The 20,661-nt window shown below is 47.3% G+C and overlaps 1 protein-coding gene across 1 annotated transcript in view; it reads left to right on the forward strand.

Moving 5' to 3' along the window:
* The window catches only part of SPAG17 (sperm associated antigen 17), a 311,336-nt gene that overhangs the window by 218,232 nt on the left and 72,443 nt on the right, over window positions 1–20,661 (forward strand). Inside the window, exons 17-27 of the mRNA XM_068270990.1 lie at window positions 709–863; window positions 6,305–6,495; window positions 8,478–8,575; window positions 10,443–10,700; window positions 11,612–11,723; window positions 12,458–12,577; window positions 14,082–14,195; window positions 14,899–15,104; window positions 15,509–15,635; window positions 15,954–16,132; window positions 16,868–17,054. Of these exons, the coding sequence (XP_068127091.1) occupies window positions 709–863; window positions 6,305–6,495; window positions 8,478–8,575; window positions 10,443–10,700; window positions 11,612–11,723; window positions 12,458–12,577; window positions 14,082–14,195; window positions 14,899–15,104; window positions 15,509–15,635; window positions 15,954–16,132; window positions 16,868–17,054 (1,747 nt within the window). The remainder of the gene's footprint in view (window positions 1–708; window positions 864–6,304; window positions 6,496–8,477; window positions 8,576–10,442; window positions 10,701–11,611; window positions 11,724–12,457; window positions 12,578–14,081; window positions 14,196–14,898; window positions 15,105–15,508; window positions 15,636–15,953; window positions 16,133–16,867; window positions 17,055–20,661) is intronic.

Below are 20,661 nucleotides of genomic sequence, written 5' to 3' on the forward strand. Positions count from 1 at the left end.
TACCTGTGTAGATCAGCAATTGCCGTGTATGCAGAGGTGCTGACCATCCTCGCTACATCTCTGGTATCCAATGTATGAATACGTCCCATGTGGGAGGAGCTGCTGTGTACACAATGTACTTCCCATGTGGGAGGAGCAGCTGTGTACACAATGTACTTCCCATGTGGGAGGAGCAGCTGTGTACACAATGTACTTCCCATGTGGGAGGAGCAGCTGTGTACACAATGTACTTTCCTCAGGGGGATTATAGGTCTTCCTCCCAGACACACTATCCTCCCAGGATGGTTTCCTCCAGACACACTTATCTGCATGGACTCTGTATGTTCTCCCCGTGTTTGCGTGGGTTTCCTCCTGGCACTCTGGTACAGTGTTGCCAACTCATCCCTTTAATTACTGACACATATGAATTATACAGGTTTCGTGGCTAGGTAGATGCAGTTAAGGCACTGATTATGAGCAAATAGCCCCAGAACCTGTATAACTTAGATGTGTCAGTAATTAAAGGGATGAGTTGGCAACAATGCTCCGGTACCTTACACATCCTAAAAATACGCTTCCAGATTTTATGTCAGAGCCCCAGATATGTGCCCTGGAATCTCTCAGAGGCGTTAGAGTGTGAGCTCTGCAGGGGAGGGATAGTGATTCTCCTGATGGTCCATATGCATCACATATAATAATAATAATAGTGCCTCCTCTGTCCTGCTGCAGGTGCTGCATGACGCCGCCGAGTCCTACCAGTGCCTGGACTCCTATTATTACACCCAGGACAATTCTCTGCTGCTCATCCTGCACAACCCCATGAACCACTACCACCAGAGCCAGGAGGCCTGGGACATGGCGCTCCATTCCAACGTCAGCTTCAGGTGAGCTCTGCCCTCCGGGGTCTGCAGCGAGCGTATCACACGGGGGGCCCTCTGCACATGAGGCTGACATAGTGTGACCTGTGCCAGTCTCTGGTAATCACCAGTTCATGTGATTATTCCATCACTCCCACAATGCATCGCTTCTGGGCAGTCCAGGAATCATGCATGCTCCTGAAAGTAACAGCTATACATTCCATACACCACAGGTCATGTGATTACTCCATCGCTCCCACAATGCATCACTTCCGGGCAGTCCAAAAATCATGTGCCTGAAAGTAACAGCTGTACATTCCATACACCACAGGTCATGTGATTACTCCATCGCTCCCACAATGCATCACTTCCGGGCAAGCCAAGAATCATGCATGTCCCTGAAAGTAACAGCTATACATTCTACACACCACAGGTCATGTGATTACTCCATCACTCCCACAATGCATCACTTCCGGACAGTCCAGGAATCATGCATGTGCCTGAAAGTAACAGCTATACATTCCACACACCACAGGTCATGTGATTATTCCATCACTCCCACAATGCATCACTTCCGGGCAGTCCAAGAATCATGCATGTGCCTGAAAGAAACAGCTATACATTCCGTACAGCAAAGGTCATGTGATTACTCCATCACTCCCACAATGCATCACTTCCGGGCAGTCCAAGAATCATGCATGCTCCTGAAAGTAACAGCTGTACATTCCACACACCACAGGTCATGTGATTACTCCATCACTCCCACAATGCATCACTTCCTGCCAGTCCAGGAATCATGTGCCTGAAAGAAACAGCTATACATCCGTACAGCAAAGGTCATGTGATTACTCCATCACTCCCACAATGCATCACTTCCTGCCAGTCCAGGAATCATGTGCCTGAAAGAAACAGCTATACATTCCGTACAGCAAAGGTCATGTGATTACTCCATCACTCCCACAATGCATCACTTCCGGGCAGGCCAAGAATCATGCATGTGCCTGAAAGAAACAGCTATACATTCCACACACCACAGGTCATGTGATTATTCCATCACTCCCACAATGCATCACTTCCGGGCAGTCCAAGAATCATGCATGTGCCTGAAAGAAACAGCTGTACATTCCGTACAGCAAAGGTCATGTGATTACTCCATCACTCCCACAATGCATCACTTCTTGGCAGTCCAGTAATCATGCATGTCCCTGAAAGTAACAGCTATACATTCCGTACACCACTGGTCATGTGACTACTCCATCACTCCCACAATGCATCACTTCCGGACAGTCCAGTAATCATGCATGTCCCTGAAAGTAACAGCTATACATTCCACACACCACAGGTCATGTGATTACTCCATCACTCCCACAATGCATCACTTCCTGCCAGTCCAGGAATCATGTGCCTGAAAGAAACAGCTATACATTCCGTACAGCAAAGGTCATGTGATTACTCCATCACTCCCACAATGCATCACTTCTTGGCAGTCCAGTAATCATGCATGTCCCTGAAAGTAACAGCTATACATTCCGTACACCACTGGTCATGTGACTACTCCATCACTCCCACAATGCATCACTTCCGGACAGTCCAGTAATCATGCATGTCCCTGAAAGTAACAGCTATACATTCCGTACACCACAGGTCATGTGATTACTCCATCACTCCCACAATGCATCACTTCCTGCCAGTCCAGGAATCATGTGCCTGAAAGAAACAGCTATACATTCCGTACAGCAAAGGTCATGTGATTACTCCATCACTCCCACAATGCATCACTTCCGGGCAGGCCAAGAATCATGCATGTGCCTGAAAGAAACAGCTATACATTCCACACACCACAGGTCATGTGATTACTCCATCACTCCCACAATGCATCACTTCCGGACAGTCCAGGAATCATGCATGTGCCTGAAAGTAACAGCTATACATTCCACACACCACAGGTCATGTGATTACTCCATCACTCCCACAATGCATCACTTCCGGGCAGTCCGAGAATCATGCATGTGCCTGAAAGTAACAGCTATACATTCCACACACCACAGGTCATGTGATTACTCCATCACTCCCACAATGCATCACTTCCGGGCAGTCCAAGAATCATGCATGCTCCTGAAAGTAACAGCTGTACATTCCACACACCACAGGTCATGTGATTACTCCATCACTCCCACAATGCATCACTTCCTGCCAGTCCAGGAATCATGCATGTGCCTGAAAGAAACAGCTGTACATTCCGTACAGCAAAGGTCATGTGATTACTCCATCACTCCCACAATGCATCACTTCTTGGCAGTCCAGTAATCATGCATGTCCCTGAAAGTAACAGCTATACATTCCGTACACCACTGGTCATGTGACTACTCCATCACTCCCACAATGCATCACTTCCGGACAGTCCAGTAATCATGCATGTCCCTGAAAGTAACAGCTATACATTCCACACACCACAGGTCATGTGATTACTCCATCACTCCCACAATGCATCACTTCCTGCCAGTCCAGGAATCATGTGCCTGAAAGAAACAGCTATACATTCCGTACAGCAAAGGTCATGTGATTACTCCATCACTCCCACAATGCATCACTTCTTGGCAGTCCAGTAATCATGCATGTCCCTGAAAGTAACAGCTATACATTCCGTACACCACTGGTCATGTGACTACTCCATCACTCCCACAATGCATCACTTCCGGACAGTCCAGTAATCATGCATGTCCCTGAAAGTAACAGCTATACATTCCGTACACCACAGGTCATGTGATTACTCCATCACTCCCACAATGCATCACTTCCTGCCAGTCCAGGAATCATGTGCCTGAAAGAAACAGCTATACATTCCGTACAGCAAAGGTCATGTGATTACTCCATCACTCCCACAATGCATCACTTCCGGGCAGGCCAAGAATCATGCATGTGCCTGAAAGAAACAGCTATACATTCCACACACCACAGGTCATGTGATTACTCCATCACTCCCACAATGCATCACTTCCGGACAGTCCAGGAATCATGCATGTGCCTGAAAGTAACAGCTATACATTCCACACACCACAGGTCATGTGATTACTCCATCACTCCCACAATGCATCACTTCCGGGCAGTCCGAGAATCATGCATGTGCCTGAAAGTAACAGCTATACATTCCACACACCACAGGTCATGTGATTACTCCATCACTCCCACAATGCATCACTTCCGGGCAGTCCAAGAATCATGCATGCTCCTGAAAGTAACAGCTGTACATTCCACACACCACAGGTCATGTGATTACTCCATCACTCCCACAATGCATCACTTCCTGCCAGTCCAGGAATCATGTGCCTGAAAGAAACAGCTATACATCCGTACAGCAAAGGTCATGTGATTACTCCATCACTCCCACAATGCATCACTTCCTGCCAGTCCAGGAATCATGTGCCTGAAAGAAACAGCTATACATTCCGTACAGCAAAGGTCATGTGATTACTCCATCACTCCCACAATGCATCACTTCCGGGCAGGCCAAGAATCATGCATGTGCCTGAAAGAAACAGCTATACATTCCACACACCACAGGTCATGTGATTATTCCATCACTCCCACAATGCATCACTTCCGGGCAGTCCAAGAATCATGCATGTGCCTGAAAGAAACAGCTGTACATTCCGTACAGCAAAGGTCATGTGATTACTCCATCACTCCCACAATGCATCACTTCTTGGCAGTCCAGTAATCATGCATGTCCCTGAAAGTAACAGCTATACATTCCGTACACCACTGGTCATGTGACTACTCCATCACTCCCACAATGCATCACTTCCGGACAGTCCAGTAATCATGCATGTCCCTGAAAGTTTAACAGCTATACATTCCGTACACCACAGGTCATGTGATTACTCCATCACTCCCACAATGCATCACTTCCTGCCAGTCCAGGAATCATGTGCCTGAAAGAAACAGCTATACATTCCGTACAGCAAAGGTCATGTGATTACTCCATCACTCCCACAATGCATCACTTCCGGACAGTCCAGGAATCATGCATGTGCCTGAAAGTAACAGCTATACATTCCACACACCACAGGTCATGTGATTACTCCATCACTCCCACAATGCATCACTTCCGGGCAGTCCGAGAATCATGCATGTGCCTGAAAGTAACAGCTATACATTCTACACACCACAGGTCATGTGATTACTCCATCACTCCCACAATGCATCACTTCCGGGCAGTCCGAGAATCATGCATGTGCCTGAAAGTAACAGCTATACATTCCACACACCACAGGTCATGTGATTACTCCATCACTCCCACAATGCATCACTTCCGGGCAGTCCGAGAATCATGCATGTGCCTGAAAGTAACAGCTATACATTCCACACACCACAGGTCATGTGATTACTCCATCCCTCCCACAATGCATCACTTCCGGGCAGTCCGAGAAAGAAACAACTATGCATTCCGTACAGCACAGGTCATGTGAGGTAGCGTTCTCACCCATGCAAGATGATCCTAAACCACTAATATTGATATAGCTTCTTGGCTGAAACTCCTATGTCAAGAACAATTCCATTTTTCTTAAAAAGAAGGTATTGGCAAGTGTTCAGCTTGACATGAGAAGAGGTTACCCCCATAATGCATGTGTGGGCTTCCCATGTTAGAGTTAAAACAAACTTGAACTGAAAAATAAAAGTCAAAATAACCATACACACATCATACTTACCTCCCGTGTAGTCTACTCCTCAATCTCTTTCTCCTCTCCTGCGTCCTGTTTGTCCACTGTGATCAATGGAATTCTCCGTCCTCCATTTTGAAAATGGCCATTACCCCATAACAGCTTCCTGGTCAGCACACTAGTAAACTGTAATACCATCCACATGAGCCATAGGGAAACATGGACATTACCTTGCACATTAGTTGTCCTTTCAGTTATAACTGACAGCAAGGATATATAACTGACAGCAACTGATATATATCAGTTCTGACAAAATCTTGTCAGAACTGGAAGGAATCATTGTAAGAAGAAAATGGTGAGCTTCTGAGAGAAACTGACTATGAGGTAAGTATGTAATATTCATTTGCAGGTACATCTATGTGTTTACTTTAAATAATTTTACTGAGTTCAAGTTCGCTTTGAGTTCACGCCATGTCCGTTATAACGAGTGTCTAACGCAGCAAACTGTTTTATAGCATGAACAGCTGTTATGTATCATGCATGTTACAGCACATGTGTAGAAATCCTGAAATAAACTATAGGAGTGTTAGGATCATGTGATCTGTTACAATACAGTGATATGGACACTCATACAGGCAGTGAGTTCACATTGCAATTGACTTGATGCTGTTTTCTGCAATAGGGTCCTGTCTGCAAGGCCTCACAATGACTCTAATGGGCTGTGTGTGAGCAGCAGATGAAAAGTTACAGCCCTGGTTATTATTTTATAGAAAATTCCGGCCATGGTTCATATTCTCTTCCTGGCAGGAACTACCTGGAGCTGGTGGCAGACTCTATCGCCCCCTGGGTGCAACAGGAGGAGGTGCGCTACCAGGAGAGGCTGGAGCAGGAGATGGAGGCATTGAAACGTGCGCAGGAAACACAAGATGGCGGCTCCAGAGACCCATCCCCCGGCAAGAAGAAGGCCAAGAAATCCTCCTCGCCCAAAAAATCAAAAAGTAAATGTTATGTTATATGTCAGCCTATATACCATCAAGGCCTGATTTACCATAAGGCAGTGTAGGCACATGCCTACGGGCGCCTGATGATGGAAAGGCGGTTCACCCTCCTGCCCCAGTGCCTCCCTCCTTCCCTATGCAGAGTCCTGATGACAGTGTAATGCTATCAGGGTTGCCAGGTGTCCGGTTTTAGACCGGACAGTCCGGTTTTTGGCCGCTGTGTCCTGTCCAAAAAGGCATGTTAAACCGGACAATTAAGATGTCCGGTTTTATGCCTTTTGCCACTTGCCGCCAGTAACTCCGAAACATCCGTTCATCAGCCGTTTCGGAGTCACAGAGATCATTCTGCCCGATTAGCAATAGGGATTCGGGAAGCACTACTGTGGATATGGCACCACCCCTGTTTGTCATCACATCACAATACTGAGATCCGCCTCCAACATGGCGGCCTGTACGGCTCCGAAGTTGCGACATGGTGATGTACGACATGCCGCGCTAACTTGTGTGCGCATGCGCAGTGTCTGTAGTGAGGCTGTCTCCTGATGGTGGGAGCGGGGTTTTCCTGCAGTTTGTAATTCGGCAAAACTGTGCAGGACTCGTCACCAGCAGTATGGCGTTCAACTTCGGATCTGCTACAGGGGCCAGCACTAACAGGTAGGAAGATAGTGAGAGATGGGGACACAAAGCTCGGGGGGTGTTGTATAGAAGCAGCACGCTGTCACACATCATGCTTGTCAAACCTTATGTTACTGCTGTCTCTCAACACGATTACAGCAATTGAAATACAGTTTGATTATGAAGTCAGTGTAGCCCGTTTTGGGTAACAGGCCCGCCACCCGTCCGCCAGCGCTGCGCGACCGCTGATTCGCTGCCTGGCTGTCAGTCAAAGGCACAGCCAGCCAGCTTACGCGGCGTAAGTTACGCCAGCTTAAGTACCGCCCCCGAGCCCGCGCTTCCCGACGTTGCTACGTGTAATGCTTGTGCATTTACTGGTGAAAAGCGGTCTCTTATTATGTGCATTTACTGGTGAAAAGTGGTCTCTTATGTGCATGTACTGGTGAGGACAGTTAGTGACATGGCTATGTACTCTGTAATGTGCTGCAGAAGATGTCAGTGCGATATAAATACTGTAAAAAACATTTTTTAAAAAGCCCATTGCTTAGCCCCACTCTACATAAAAGTGCGCTTCTGACTTCGCCCCTAACTCCACCCCCTGTCCGGTTTTCTCCATCAGCCGACCTGGCAACCCTAAATGCTATCAGCATTCCACTGACCAGATCTCCCTTCAGTCAGGGCATCTCTAGTTATTTAGTATTCGGTAGCCAGAGGTACACTCAGTATTAAGGGGCACCTGTAGCTACCTATGACAGGCAAGGGAAGTAAGGGAGAGGTGACAGCTGGGACAGCCAGCACACTTGTGGTGCAGTTTGGTGGGGGTTTGTAGGGTTATGGAGGGCGCAGTCTAAGGTGCCAGGACATCTGTGCCTATAGGCTCCTCTGAGGTAAATCCGGGCCTGCATGCCATGCTATATGTGTGTTAGCCCATATATCAGAATATGTTTATTCACCAAGCAGGACTGGGTTGTGCCCATAATTGGGTTTGGCAAGTACAGGGCTTCAAATGGAGAAACACAGGATAACAAAACATAATCAATTACAATTAACATGTACATACAGGATGCCTTAAAGTGGCAGTGATTCAACAGGCAGATTATCGATAATGACAGTCTGCAGTCGCACGTAAAGAGTCCCTGTGCCTAGAGGTCAGATTATGTTATGTGTCAGCCTATATATTATATTATATCTATGACAGCCTGTATACCTGGTCCTGGCAGAACACTGAGCAGCCATAACCTGGACTCTGGCTGCGGTTTTGTGACATGTTGTTAGCTAGCACATCGTTGTTTGGAGCTGTGTTTGACTACGGAATGACTCTGGCCAGAGAATTAATAATTCATGCCATATTTTCCCCGGTTTTGCAGGTCCCAGAGGCAGCAGATCCCGGCCGGGGAGTCACACAGAGGAAGCAGCGACCCCGGATCCAGCCAAGAACCCCTTCATCCGGGAGGACTCCCTGAAAGTGGGTAGATAGACGTTCAGCAGTTCTGGGGTTTATTATCCTGTTTAGAATCGAGATTGTCCGGTCTTTTACTGAGCCGTGATCGTCTCTCTTGTAGAGATGGCGAAATCGTCTACTTCTCTTAAGCTGGCCACACATCTAGCAATGATGGGCAGATTCAACCAAGAGACAAATATATCATTGGAGAGAGATCTGTCGGCTACCCATACACCGCTGGCCAATTCCCAATCAATTTCATGCTAAAATCTCTCCGGAATCAATGAGTCCGTCATGTCTGCCGTCTCGCCGTTGTTCCCCTCGTGTAGGCTGACCAGATGTCCTCTTTTCCCCGGACAGGTCCTCCCAGGTTTTTGAAATGTCCTGGGTGAAGAGAGCCGAACACAGAGCGAGTCAGATGAGCCGATTGAGGAGACAGAGAGCCGAACAGCCAAGACTCAGTCCAGTGTTTTCCCCAGAGCCTATCAGCTGGGCAGTAGTGCTGTCTGGATCATGAACGATTCGGATCTTTCATTACAATGAACGAATGATCGAATGAACTATTCACTACAATGAACGAATGATCCGGATGATTCGACTCACAAAAAAGATCCAGATCAAAGATCCGAATCGTTCATGATCCGGACAACACTACTGCCCAGCTGATAGGCTCTGGGGAAAACACTGGACTGAGTGTTGGCTGTTCGGCTCTCTGTCTCTTCAGTCCGCTCTTCTGACTCGCTCTGTGTTCGGCTCTCTTCACCCAGGACATTTCAAAAACCTGGGAGGACCTGTCCGGGGAAAAGAGGACATCTGGTCAGCCTACCCAAGTGTATAAATGTACATGTGTGTATTTATACATTACCCAGGGGCGTAGCAATAGCCATTGCAGCCATAGCACATGCTAAGGGGCCCTGGAGCAGAGGGAGCCCAATGGTCATTGATCTATTCACTACTGACTTTCTTGTTTTCATTTATACTCTGACATTGTCTCAGTGCCCATGGACTATTTGCAGTGTTGGTTACGTGAGAATGTAAATTGCCCAATCAACTCATATCCATAGGGTAGGTGCAAGTGGTAGCGAGCTCTGTAATAACAGCGCAGGAGATTTGGGCGCAGCCGGCGCCACAGTAGACCGTAATAGGAATTACATCTATAGCAGCACACAGGGAGTAACTTCGGCGCCGTCAGAAGACGGAGCTGAAGTTCCTTTTAAAACACTGTAATTTGGCCGCCAGCAATAGCTGGAAGCCAAATTATATTATTCCCCACTATCCACGTGGACCTGGAGGGGGAATAATAATTAACGTCGCTGGGAAATTGTGCAGCAGCAGGGTAAGCCATACCGGCTGTATCCTGCGCTCAAGTGTCCCGGCGGCCAATTCATATGTATGCCAGGTGGCAGTGCTCAAGAGAGCCTACATCTGAGGGCCCCGGGAAAGTTTTGCTGTGGGGCCCCATAATATCTAGCTAGGCCACTGACATTACCTGTACTGTGTCGCCCGCCCGTCTTCCGAATCCGCCACTCCTCCATTAGCCCTAAACACGCCGCTGGTGCATTGCACGGCGACACGTGTGTGATGTCACGCTGCCGGCATATAAAGGGCTAATGAAAGAGCGTTGGATTCAGAAGACGGGCGGGTGTCACAGGACAGGTAATGTATAAATACACACATACATATCTAATTCGATAATAATTATTGAATCGGCTGCTCGATTGGCCACCAAGTCACCTGATGTATGGCCCTCTTTACTGAGCTGTGATCGTCCCCAATGTAGAGATTGGGGAAATCGTTCACATCCTGTGTCAGATTCTGCCCCTTCTCCCCAGACATGTCACTGACCACCCGCAATCATTGCGTAGACTGCCATGTGCCTTCTGTACTCCAGGCCTGGAAAATAGAGCAAGACCGCCTGATGGAGGAGGAGCGTCTCAAACAAGAGAAGAAGAACGCCAAGGGCCGCAAAACAAGCCCGAAGAAGAAGGCCGCCAGCCGAGAGCGCACCACCTCCGCGGAGAACAGGAGGTCACCCAGCGGCCAGAGGAAACCCACCAAAGAGAAGAGCAGTGAGGAGGAGGCCACACCCCCTGAGGCCAGACCAGACTGCGCTAATGTCCTGCCAGACCCGCCGGAGAGGGTGTTCCCGGTATGTCATGTGACCTCAGCTTCCTCTCTGCCATGTACAGGATACATTGTGTGCCTCTAGGGGTGCAGGGCAACATGCGGCTCCCTGAGAGCTTGTATGCAGCTCGTGTAGTATCCGGTCCATGCTGAGGGTGCCGGGGGTGAGCGTTATTGTTACCTGTTCCCCAGAGTGAGTCTTCCCCTCACACTTAATCACACTGCCGCCCCCTCTTCCCATCAGTGGAACTGTGATCACGTGACTGCAGTAACACGTCACATGACTGCAGTGTCACGGAATGGAGGAGGAGCCAGAAGTACATTCGGAGGGGATTTTGTGTAGGGAACATGTTACAGTACAACACTCGTACCCTCCGGCACAGTCTATATACTCTGCAGGCGGATACAACAATGGGACTGCTATAAACAAGGGGAGCATCATGATGGAGGCCAATGCAATGGGGGGGAGCAGAGTAATGGAGGGGGCATTATAAAGGAGGGCATTATAATGGTGGCACTGCCCTGCGTGGCCGTACATGAAGGTGCCTCTGCCATGGTGACCCATTTGTAGACTTGAGTTTGATAAGCTCACTTTAAAGTGACCCGAAAGTAAAGTTATATGAGACAAGACACTGAACATTTATATTGCGCTTTTCTCCTGGTGGACTCAAAGCGCCAGCTCCACTGGTGACCAGGATCATTAGGGAGCCTTGCCCAAAGACTCCTGATTCAGGCTTTTTGGCAATAAAGTGTTATGTTATTTTTAATGTGACTTATGGTAGCGCACATGATACAAGGTCTGTAAAATATACTATGGTCTATAAAGAAACCTTTTGCTACTCATGGTACTTTACCATGTTATTATGTGATGTCGACACAGTTTGTCCCATTGGCTGAGTAGATCTCCGCTCCTCTGATCTCCTGTGTGTATTGCAGTTTGTCGGTTACGATATGGGGGACAATCTGATCCAAGTCTCTGGCAGCCGTCACTGCCTGTATCCCACAGACGGGGGGCAGATCCAGGTGGAGGACACACACTTCGAGAGAGGTGAGATAATGCTCGATTCTGTGGGGGTGACACTGGGGACAGCGGATATGTGACACAGAAACATACCCCAGGGGTGCGCTCTTCTGCCAACGGGCCCCCACCCCGGACATCATATCCAGTGATATTTTTCAGATTTTCCTAATTGGTCAGATTTTTCAAATGTTTCAATCAGAAAAATTGATTGTTATTCTTTAACTGAAAAAAATGCGTGGACACCTTTATACAGAACTACAAAAACCATGGCGTAAAATCAGATCCATTCATGTAAGCTTGTCAGAGAGGCGGAGTTATGGACACTGGGGGGGAGGGGGGGTGGAAGTCTGGCCATGGCCCCTCCCATGTCTCTTCTCATCAAATCCCACAATACATTGCAGGAGGAGGGGCAGTGGTTGCTGTATCCATGCATTATTCTATAGGTAACACCAGAAGTAAGGGTATTTGGCCCACAGCCACGCACCCTCCACCATAGAGTGGGAGGGAGAGTGGCAGTCTGTGACACACCCCCTCCCAGAAGGCCTTTTGCAGTAGCATAGTGGCCGACTCTAAAAGACATCACACACCAGGCTGGAAATATGTCATTGTAGGGCTTTCACACAGGGATTAGGTGAGTATCAGAGATCCAGGCAGCCATGCGCCACAACCAACAACTACGTTCAGAAGTATTGTGACCTTGACCAGGCTCCTTTAATGAATGGTGGAGCTCAGACTTCTCACATCTTCTCTTCTCTTACAAGGCTCCACCTTTGTGAACGTGAAAGTGTTAAAAGACGGACACAAGTTCCTGATTCACATCGTCAACCCGAAGACGCTGCCCCCCGATGGACAGGAGGACTCTGAGCAGGCAGAACCAAGCGGTGAGGGACGTCTGGGCTGTATGTAGAAATTGTACACCTTAGAACTGTCTGGAGTGATGGGGATCCCCTCCCAATAAATATAGCCCAAATGCAACTCTCCCCCCCCCCCCCCCCCCAAATATAGCCTAGAGGCAACCCCTTTCCCCCAAATACATCTCCAGGATGATCTATCCCCTTCATGGACACAGTGTGAGGGCTGGAACCCACAAGAGCGGTTTTGTGATTATTTCTGGAGCGATTCAAAACGCTAGCGTTTTGCCAAAACGCTCAGCTAATGTTAATGGATGGGGCAACTTCCACTGGAGCGATTGCGCTTCCTGAAATCGCAAGCGCAGGACATGCAGCATTTTGGGAGCGTTGGCGCTTCAATGTTAAGTATATAATCGCTGGCGTAATCGCTTATCAAAACCTGCAGGGAACGATTTTGCTAGCGTTTTAAAGTTACTGCACACTGTAACAAAATTAAAATTAATTGAACGGACCAATCAGACTTTAAAATGCTAATCGCTAATCGCTACACAACCGCTGGCAAATTGATACACTTTGTAAAATCACTTCGTAAACCGCTCATGAAATCACTTACAAACTGCTCATACAAAACGCTAGCGATTGCGATTAGTGATAGCGTTTTGCAGTGGGTTCCAAGCCCAAGGGCTGATTCACACGGACGTCCGCCTGCCTTCCAGCGGCGTCTCAGCTGCGTCACGTTTAGGCTTTCCACAGCTTTTCGCAGCTTCCCGTCACAACCCGCGTTTTTTTGTCTGCACAAGGGAACACTAGAGGCGGCGGTATATCGACACTGGACGCTACATGACAGAGTCACTTCAAACGGCAGGGAAAATCAGAATCGGAACTCAGTGTTCGCACAAACGCCGGTAAAAGCCTGGTACAAACTTTCCTATTCACTTGAATTGGGAGCGTTTAATGACAAGTCCCGGCCCCCAGTAATAGCCTGCCAAGCGTCCATGTGAACCAGCCCTAAGGATGACCGTGCTGCAGGGGTGTGACTTGAACTAGGCGCCCCCCCCACCACAAAATGCTGCCCCCCTCTCAAAACCCTCCCCACCTTACCCTCTCCTCCTGCCCCCCTTCCCCCCCACATCGCAGCGCAGCACTGTGCCTTCTTCTGACACCCCTTTCTCAGTGTGAAGGTCCCTATCCTGTGTCGAGCATCATACTTTACCTTCTTCCAGCAAGTGGAGCGACAGGTCCTCCTTCCTCTTACTGTAGCCGCCACATAGCCACTCTCCAGTCTCTGCATATCACGTGACCCAAATACGACACTTAAATCTGTATCTCGACACAGGGCCAGGCCCCCATAGCTCATTACCTCCCCCGAGATAGCGTCCGTCACAGGGACTATTGTCACACCCCTGCAGTGTTGTGTGTGGGGGGGGCAGATGAGGACTCTCCCATCTACAGTATGTGTCTGGTGCAGCATTATGTGGGTCAGAGGACCCTCCGCTATACTGTATGAAGTTATTCTGTCACATTCTGTCCTCAGGAAAGTCCAGTCCCAAGACGAGAAGCATCAGCGAGTTCGGGTCATTCTCCGCCACCCTACAGAGCGGGATCTGCCTGTCTCTGAGCCACTACGGGGCCTCCGGCAGAGGACCGGGTAAGTATGGCCAACGCTGAATCACTGTTATTATTATTAGTGTTAGTCACGCACTAGATGCAATATGTTTTACTTCAGCTTTGTGCAGACTTTTGAACCAAAGAGGCAGACAGAGACAGGAGACTTCTGAGTATCTTACACCAAACCCTATACCGTTGCCATGGTTTCCAGCAAGTTTGCAGACTGGAGTTGACAGATAATATAAGCTGGCGGTCAATTATAGAATGATTTGTATGCTGATTATAAAGATTATGTAGGCTTTTTTGTATTTACCAAAGTGGAAATCCCTTTAAATAGAGGCTATTAGGATAGAAGTGTGAAAAATGCCATTTTAGTGACACTCCGTCTTTATCGAGGTTACATCTAACCTGCTATCAGTGACTCAGTGTGGGAAAGTAGCAGCAATGGCTCCGCCTCCCCTGTGCAGCTGATTAGTGCAGAAGTGGTGCCGACTCCCAGAGGAAGGATTATTATTGGCCGCTCCTATTGTACAGTTTTCCATGCTTGGGGTTTGGTTTATCTGCGAATGTGTGTGCTAATCCTGAATATTGTATCCTTAAAGGTGGGGCTAGTGGAGGCGGGGCCAGAACATTTGACGTGTGAATTAATACTGTACATGTGCTGTACAGACTCCATCTTGTTTTGGATTATGTTCACTATGGCGGCGTATCACCCAATCACATTGCGTGTTTTGTCTTCGCAGAGAACGCAGATCCGGAGCTGGCTGCTATACTGGCCTTCCCTTCCGCCCACACTCCCAGCATCCTGCCCACTCCACCGGCCCAGCCTGCACCCCCTCCCCCCACCAAGGGACCCAAATCCCCCCGGGGGAAATCCCCCAGAGCGGCCCGAGTGAAGACCCCACAGGCCGCATCGGTGGTGGAGACGCCCAGGATGCCAGATGTCACCGTAAGTGACAGGTTCTCTTCAGAAAGTATCTGTGAAATCTAAGAGAAGATACGACATGAAAATAATCTGTATTAGATCTCACATAAGTGTACCGGCAGGATTCCCCTCTTCATTCGCAGGAACATCAGATCGCCATGACAACACTTCTTAACTGACTCCTCCTTGCATAGGCTGTGATTGGCTGCAGCGTAGATAGAATAACTGGAGAGGGCCAATGATATGCTAATAATTCCTTTGCGTGAAAATTTGATGCATATAATTTGTAATAAATCTGCATGCAAGCTGAAATTATTAGTGTTTTATCGACCATTTCTAAGAATAATAATAACACCATAGAGTAGAGCATAAGTTCCTTCTGTAGTCTGGTGACTGATTTTCACTAAAAAGTTATTTGTTTTGTGCAGGTGGAGCCAGTTGTCCCTCCTGTGACTCCTCCCCCTAAACCCACCTCTGCTGGCCCCGCCTTCCAGAGCCTGAATGTCTCCTACCCCAATGGGCTCCTCCTGATGTTCCGGAGAGAAGAGACGGAAGGTATTCCTGAGATCTGTTATAACTATAATGATCCACCCATCTGTGTGCTCTGCGTAGGTGGGTTCTGCAACCAGCAGGGGGCGCCACCATGCTATAACCCCTCCCCTGCTGATCTCTGTCCAGTGGTATCACCCATTCTCTGATTTACATCTGTTGTGACTAGCAGTAGCTTCAATCCTAGATTAGAATGTTGGTCAATCAGATGCTAATTTATCGACTCGTATGCAGATTAATGCCAGTTGGAGGCAATTCTGAAATAAGCCAATCAAAATCATCTAAATCACCATTAGTACCCCAGCACTTTCCCCTCCCCCACAGGTGACACTGCTGGTGATGGGACGACAGCTCCACCCCTGCTCATCAGACTGACCTATCCTGTGAAGGCGAGGAACGCCCAGCTGTACAAAGGTGTCCGGCCCCCGAGGATCTCTGAGACTTCCCGCAGCATTACAGCAGAGGGCGCTGTGATTAGATTCATGCTGAATGGATCTATAGAGGTAATGTGGATCTTTTCACGCTTGCACACCTGAGCTCTGCACACCTTTAGCAATGTTTTAATGTGTTGATATGATAGCAGAGGACACCGCAGGGGGATCAGAACAGAACCAGGAATAATGCGGGGGAGACACAAGAACCAATGATTGTCTCCGCTGACTTTTCTCCACCTTTAAAGGGGAACTGTAACATCAAACTGTCCCCTGGGGGGGTACTCACCTCGGGTGGGGGAAGCATCCGGATCCTAATGAGGCTTCCCACGCCGTCCTCCATCCCTCGGGGGTCTCGCTGCAGCCCTCCGTACAGCGGTGACGTAAATATTTACCTTCCTGGCTCCTGCGCAGGCGCTCTGGTGGCTGTCGGCTCCAAAGTAGGCGGAAATACCCGATCGTCGTCGGGTCTGCTCTACTGCGCAGGCGCAAGTCTCCGGCGCCTGCGCAGTAGAGCGGACCCGACGGAGATCGGGTATTTCCGTCTAGTTCCGAGCCGAAAGCAGCCACAGCGCCCCCGCTGGAGCCAGCAAAGGTAAATATTGACTTGACAGTCGGGTCTGTCGCCGGCTGTTCTGAGGGCTGCAGCAAGACCCCCGTGGGACAGAGGACGGCGTGGGAAGCCTCATTAGGATCCGGAGGCTTCCCCCACCCGAGGTGAGTACCCCCCAGGGGATCTTTTTGATGTTACAGAGTCTCTTTAACAGAACTTATCTGACTTTTCTTTTCATCTCCTCTGTGTTTCAGGTTTTGTTCCCGGACGGATCTGTCAGCAGATGTCCAGATTCAGGTCCCGTCACTGAACTGGGACCCCCAGCATCTGCCTCAGCACCCGAGCCCACCGCAGCCGATCCCCAGTCTGCTCCTACCTCTGCCGGTTCCTCGTCAGAGCCCAGAGAGCAGAAGGCGGAGTCTGTTCCTGAGCAGAAAAGAGGTGCGGAGCTCTGCCTTAACTTGTTTCATTCAAAAGCATGGCAGCGACAGAAACAACCAAACAAGAATGCGTGGTGTCCTTCCATATCAGATATCCTACCTAATAAAAGTCCCGGGATCTGTGTGCATGGGCTGCGTCCATGTCAGACGCTGAGTGCGGGCAGATGTGGGCTTACTCACCATTTATCCAACTGTACCTCCAGATCTGCTGGTTTATAGCACAGATACAGCCTAAATATACAGCCATTTATCCAACTGTACAACCAGATCTGCTGGTTTATAGCACAGATACAGCCTAAATATACAGCCATTTATCCAACTGTACCTCCAGATCTGCTGGTTTATAGCACAGATACAGCCTAAATATACAGCTATTTATCCAACTGTACCTCCAAATCTACTGGTTTATAGCACAGATACAGCCTAATATACAGCCATTTATCCAACTGTACCTCCAGATCTGCTGGTTTATAGCACAGATACAGCCTAAATATACAGTCATTTATCCAACTGTACAGCCAGATCTGCTGGTCTATAGCACAGATACAGCCTAAATATACAGCCAATTATCCAACTGTACCTCCAGATCTGCTGGTTTATAGCACAGATACAGCCTAAATATACAGCCATTTATCCAACTGTACCTCCAAATCTGCTGGTTTATAGCACAGATACAGCCTAAATATATAGCCATTTATCCAACTGTACCTCCAGATCTGCTGGTTTATAGCACAGATACAGCCTAAATATACAGCCATTTATCCAACTGTACCTCCAGATCTGCTGGTTTATAGCACAGATACAGCCTAAATATACAGCCATTTATCCAACTGTACCTCCAGATCTGCTGGTTTATAGCACAGATACAGCCTAAATATACAGCCATTTATCCAACTGTACCTCCAGATCTGCTGGTTTATAGCACAGATACAGCCTAAATATACAGCTATTTATCCAACTGTACCTCCAAATCTACTGGTTTATAGCACAGATACAGCCTAAATATACAGCCATTTATCCAACTGTACAGCCAGATCTGCTGGTCTATAGCACAGATACAGCCTAAATATACAGCCAATTATCCAACTGTACCTCCAGATCTGCTGGTTTATAGCACAGATACAGCCTAAATATACAGCCATTTATCCAACTGTACCTCCAAATCTGCTGGTTTATAGCACAGATACAGCCTAAATATATAGCCATTTATCCAACTGTACCTCCAGATCTGCTGGTTTATAGCACAGATACAGCCTAAATATACAGCCATTTATCCAACTGTACCTCCAGATCTGCTGGTTTATAGCACAGATACAGGCTAAATATACAGCCATTTATCCAACTGTACCTCCAGATCTGCTGGTTTATAGCACAGATACAGCCTAAATATACAGCCATTTATCCAACTGTACATCCAGATCTGCTGGTTTATAGCACAGATACAGCCTAAATATACAGCCATTTATCCAACTGTACCTCCAGATCTGCTGGTTTATAGCACAGATACAGGCTAAATATACAGCCATTTATCCAACTGTACCTCCAGATCTGCTGGTTTATAGCACAGATACAGCCTAAATATACAGCCATTTATCCCACTGTACCTCCAGATCTGCTGGTCTATAGCACAGATACAGCCTAAATATATAGCCATTTATCCAACTGTACCTCCAAATCTGCTGGTTTATAGCACAGATACAGCCTAAATATATAGCCATTTATCCAACTGTACCTCCAGATCTGCTGGTTTATAGCACAGATACAGCATAAATATACAGCCATTTATCCAACTGTACCTCCAGATCTGCTGGTCTATAGCACAGATACAGCCTAAATATATAGCCATTTATCCAACTGTACCTCCAAATCTGCTGGTTTATAGCACAGATACAGCCTAAATATACAGCCATTTATCCAACTGTACCTCCAGATCTGCTGGTTTATAGCACAGATACAGCCTATATATACACAGCCATTTATCCAACTGTACCTCCACATCTGCTGGTTTATAGCACAGATACAGGCTAAATATACAGCCATTTATCCCACTGTACCTCCAGATCTGCTGGTTTATAGCACAGATACAGCCTAAATATATAGCCATTTATCCAACTGTACCTCCAGATCTGCTGGTTTATAGCACAGATACAGCATAAATATACAGCCATTTATCCAACTGTACCTCCAGATCTGCTGGTCTATAGCACAGATACAGCCTAAATATATAGCCATTTATCCAACTGTACCTCCAAATCTGCTGGTTTATAGCACAGATACAGCCTAAATATACAGCCATTTATCCAACTGTACCTCCAGATCAGCTGGTCTATAACACAGATACAGCCTAAATATACAGCCATTTATCCAACTGTACCTCCAGATCAGCTGGTCTATAACACAGATACAGCCTAAATATACAGCCATTTATCCAACTGTACCTCCAGATCTGCTGGTTTATAGCACATACAGCCTAAATATACAGCCATTTATCCAACTGTACATCCAGATCTGCTGGTTTATAGCACAGATACAGCCTAAATATACAGCCATTTATCCAACTGTACATCCAGATCTGCTGGTTTATAGCACAGATACAGCCTAAATATACAGCCATGTATCCTACTGTGCATTCAGATCTTCTGTTTATAGCACAGATACAACCTAAATATACAGCCATTTATCCAACTGTACCTCCAGATCTGCTGGTTTATAGCACAAATACAGCCTAAATATACAGCCATTTATCCAACTGTACCTCCAGATCTGCTGGTTTATAGCACAGATACAGCCTAAATATACAGCTATTTATCCAACTGTACCTCCAAATCTACTGGTTTATAGCACAGATAGAGCCTAAATATACAGCCATTTATCCAACTGTACCTCCAGATCTGCTGGTTTATAGCACAGATACAGCCTAAATATACAGCCATTTATCCAACTGTACCTCCAAATCTGCTGGTTTATAGCACAGATACAGCCTAAATATACAGCCATTTATCCAACTGTACCGCCAGATATGCTGGTTTATAGCACAGATACAGCCTAAATATACAGCCATTTATCCACCTGTACCTCCAGATCAGCTGGTCTATAACACAGATACAGCCTAAATATACAGCCATTTATCCAACTGTACCTCCAGATCTGCTGGTTTATAGCACATACAGCCTAAATATACAGCCATTTATCCAACTGTACATCCAGATCTGCTGGTTTATAGCACAGATACAGCCTAAATATACAGCCATTTATCCAACTGTACATCCAGATCTGCTGGTTTATAGCACAGATCCAGCCTAAATATACAGCCATTTATCCAACTGTACCTCCAGATCTTCTGTTTATAGCACAGATACAGCCTAAATATACAGCCATGTATCCTACTGTGCATTCAGATCTTCTGTTTATAGCACAAATACAGCCTAAATATACAGCCATTTATCCAACTGTACCTCCAGATCTGCTGGTTTATAGCACAAATACAGCCTAAATATACAGCCATTTATCCAACTGTACCTCCAGATCTTCTGTTTATAGCACAGATACAGCCTAAATATACAGAGATTTATCCAACTGTACATCCAGATCTGCTGGTTTATAGCACA

This window comes from Hyperolius riggenbachi, chromosome 2 (assembly GCF_040937935.1).
Source record: "Hyperolius riggenbachi isolate aHypRig1 chromosome 2, aHypRig1.pri, whole genome shotgun sequence".
Classification (NCBI taxonomy): Eukaryota; Metazoa; Chordata; class Amphibia; order Anura; family Hyperoliidae; genus Hyperolius; species Hyperolius riggenbachi.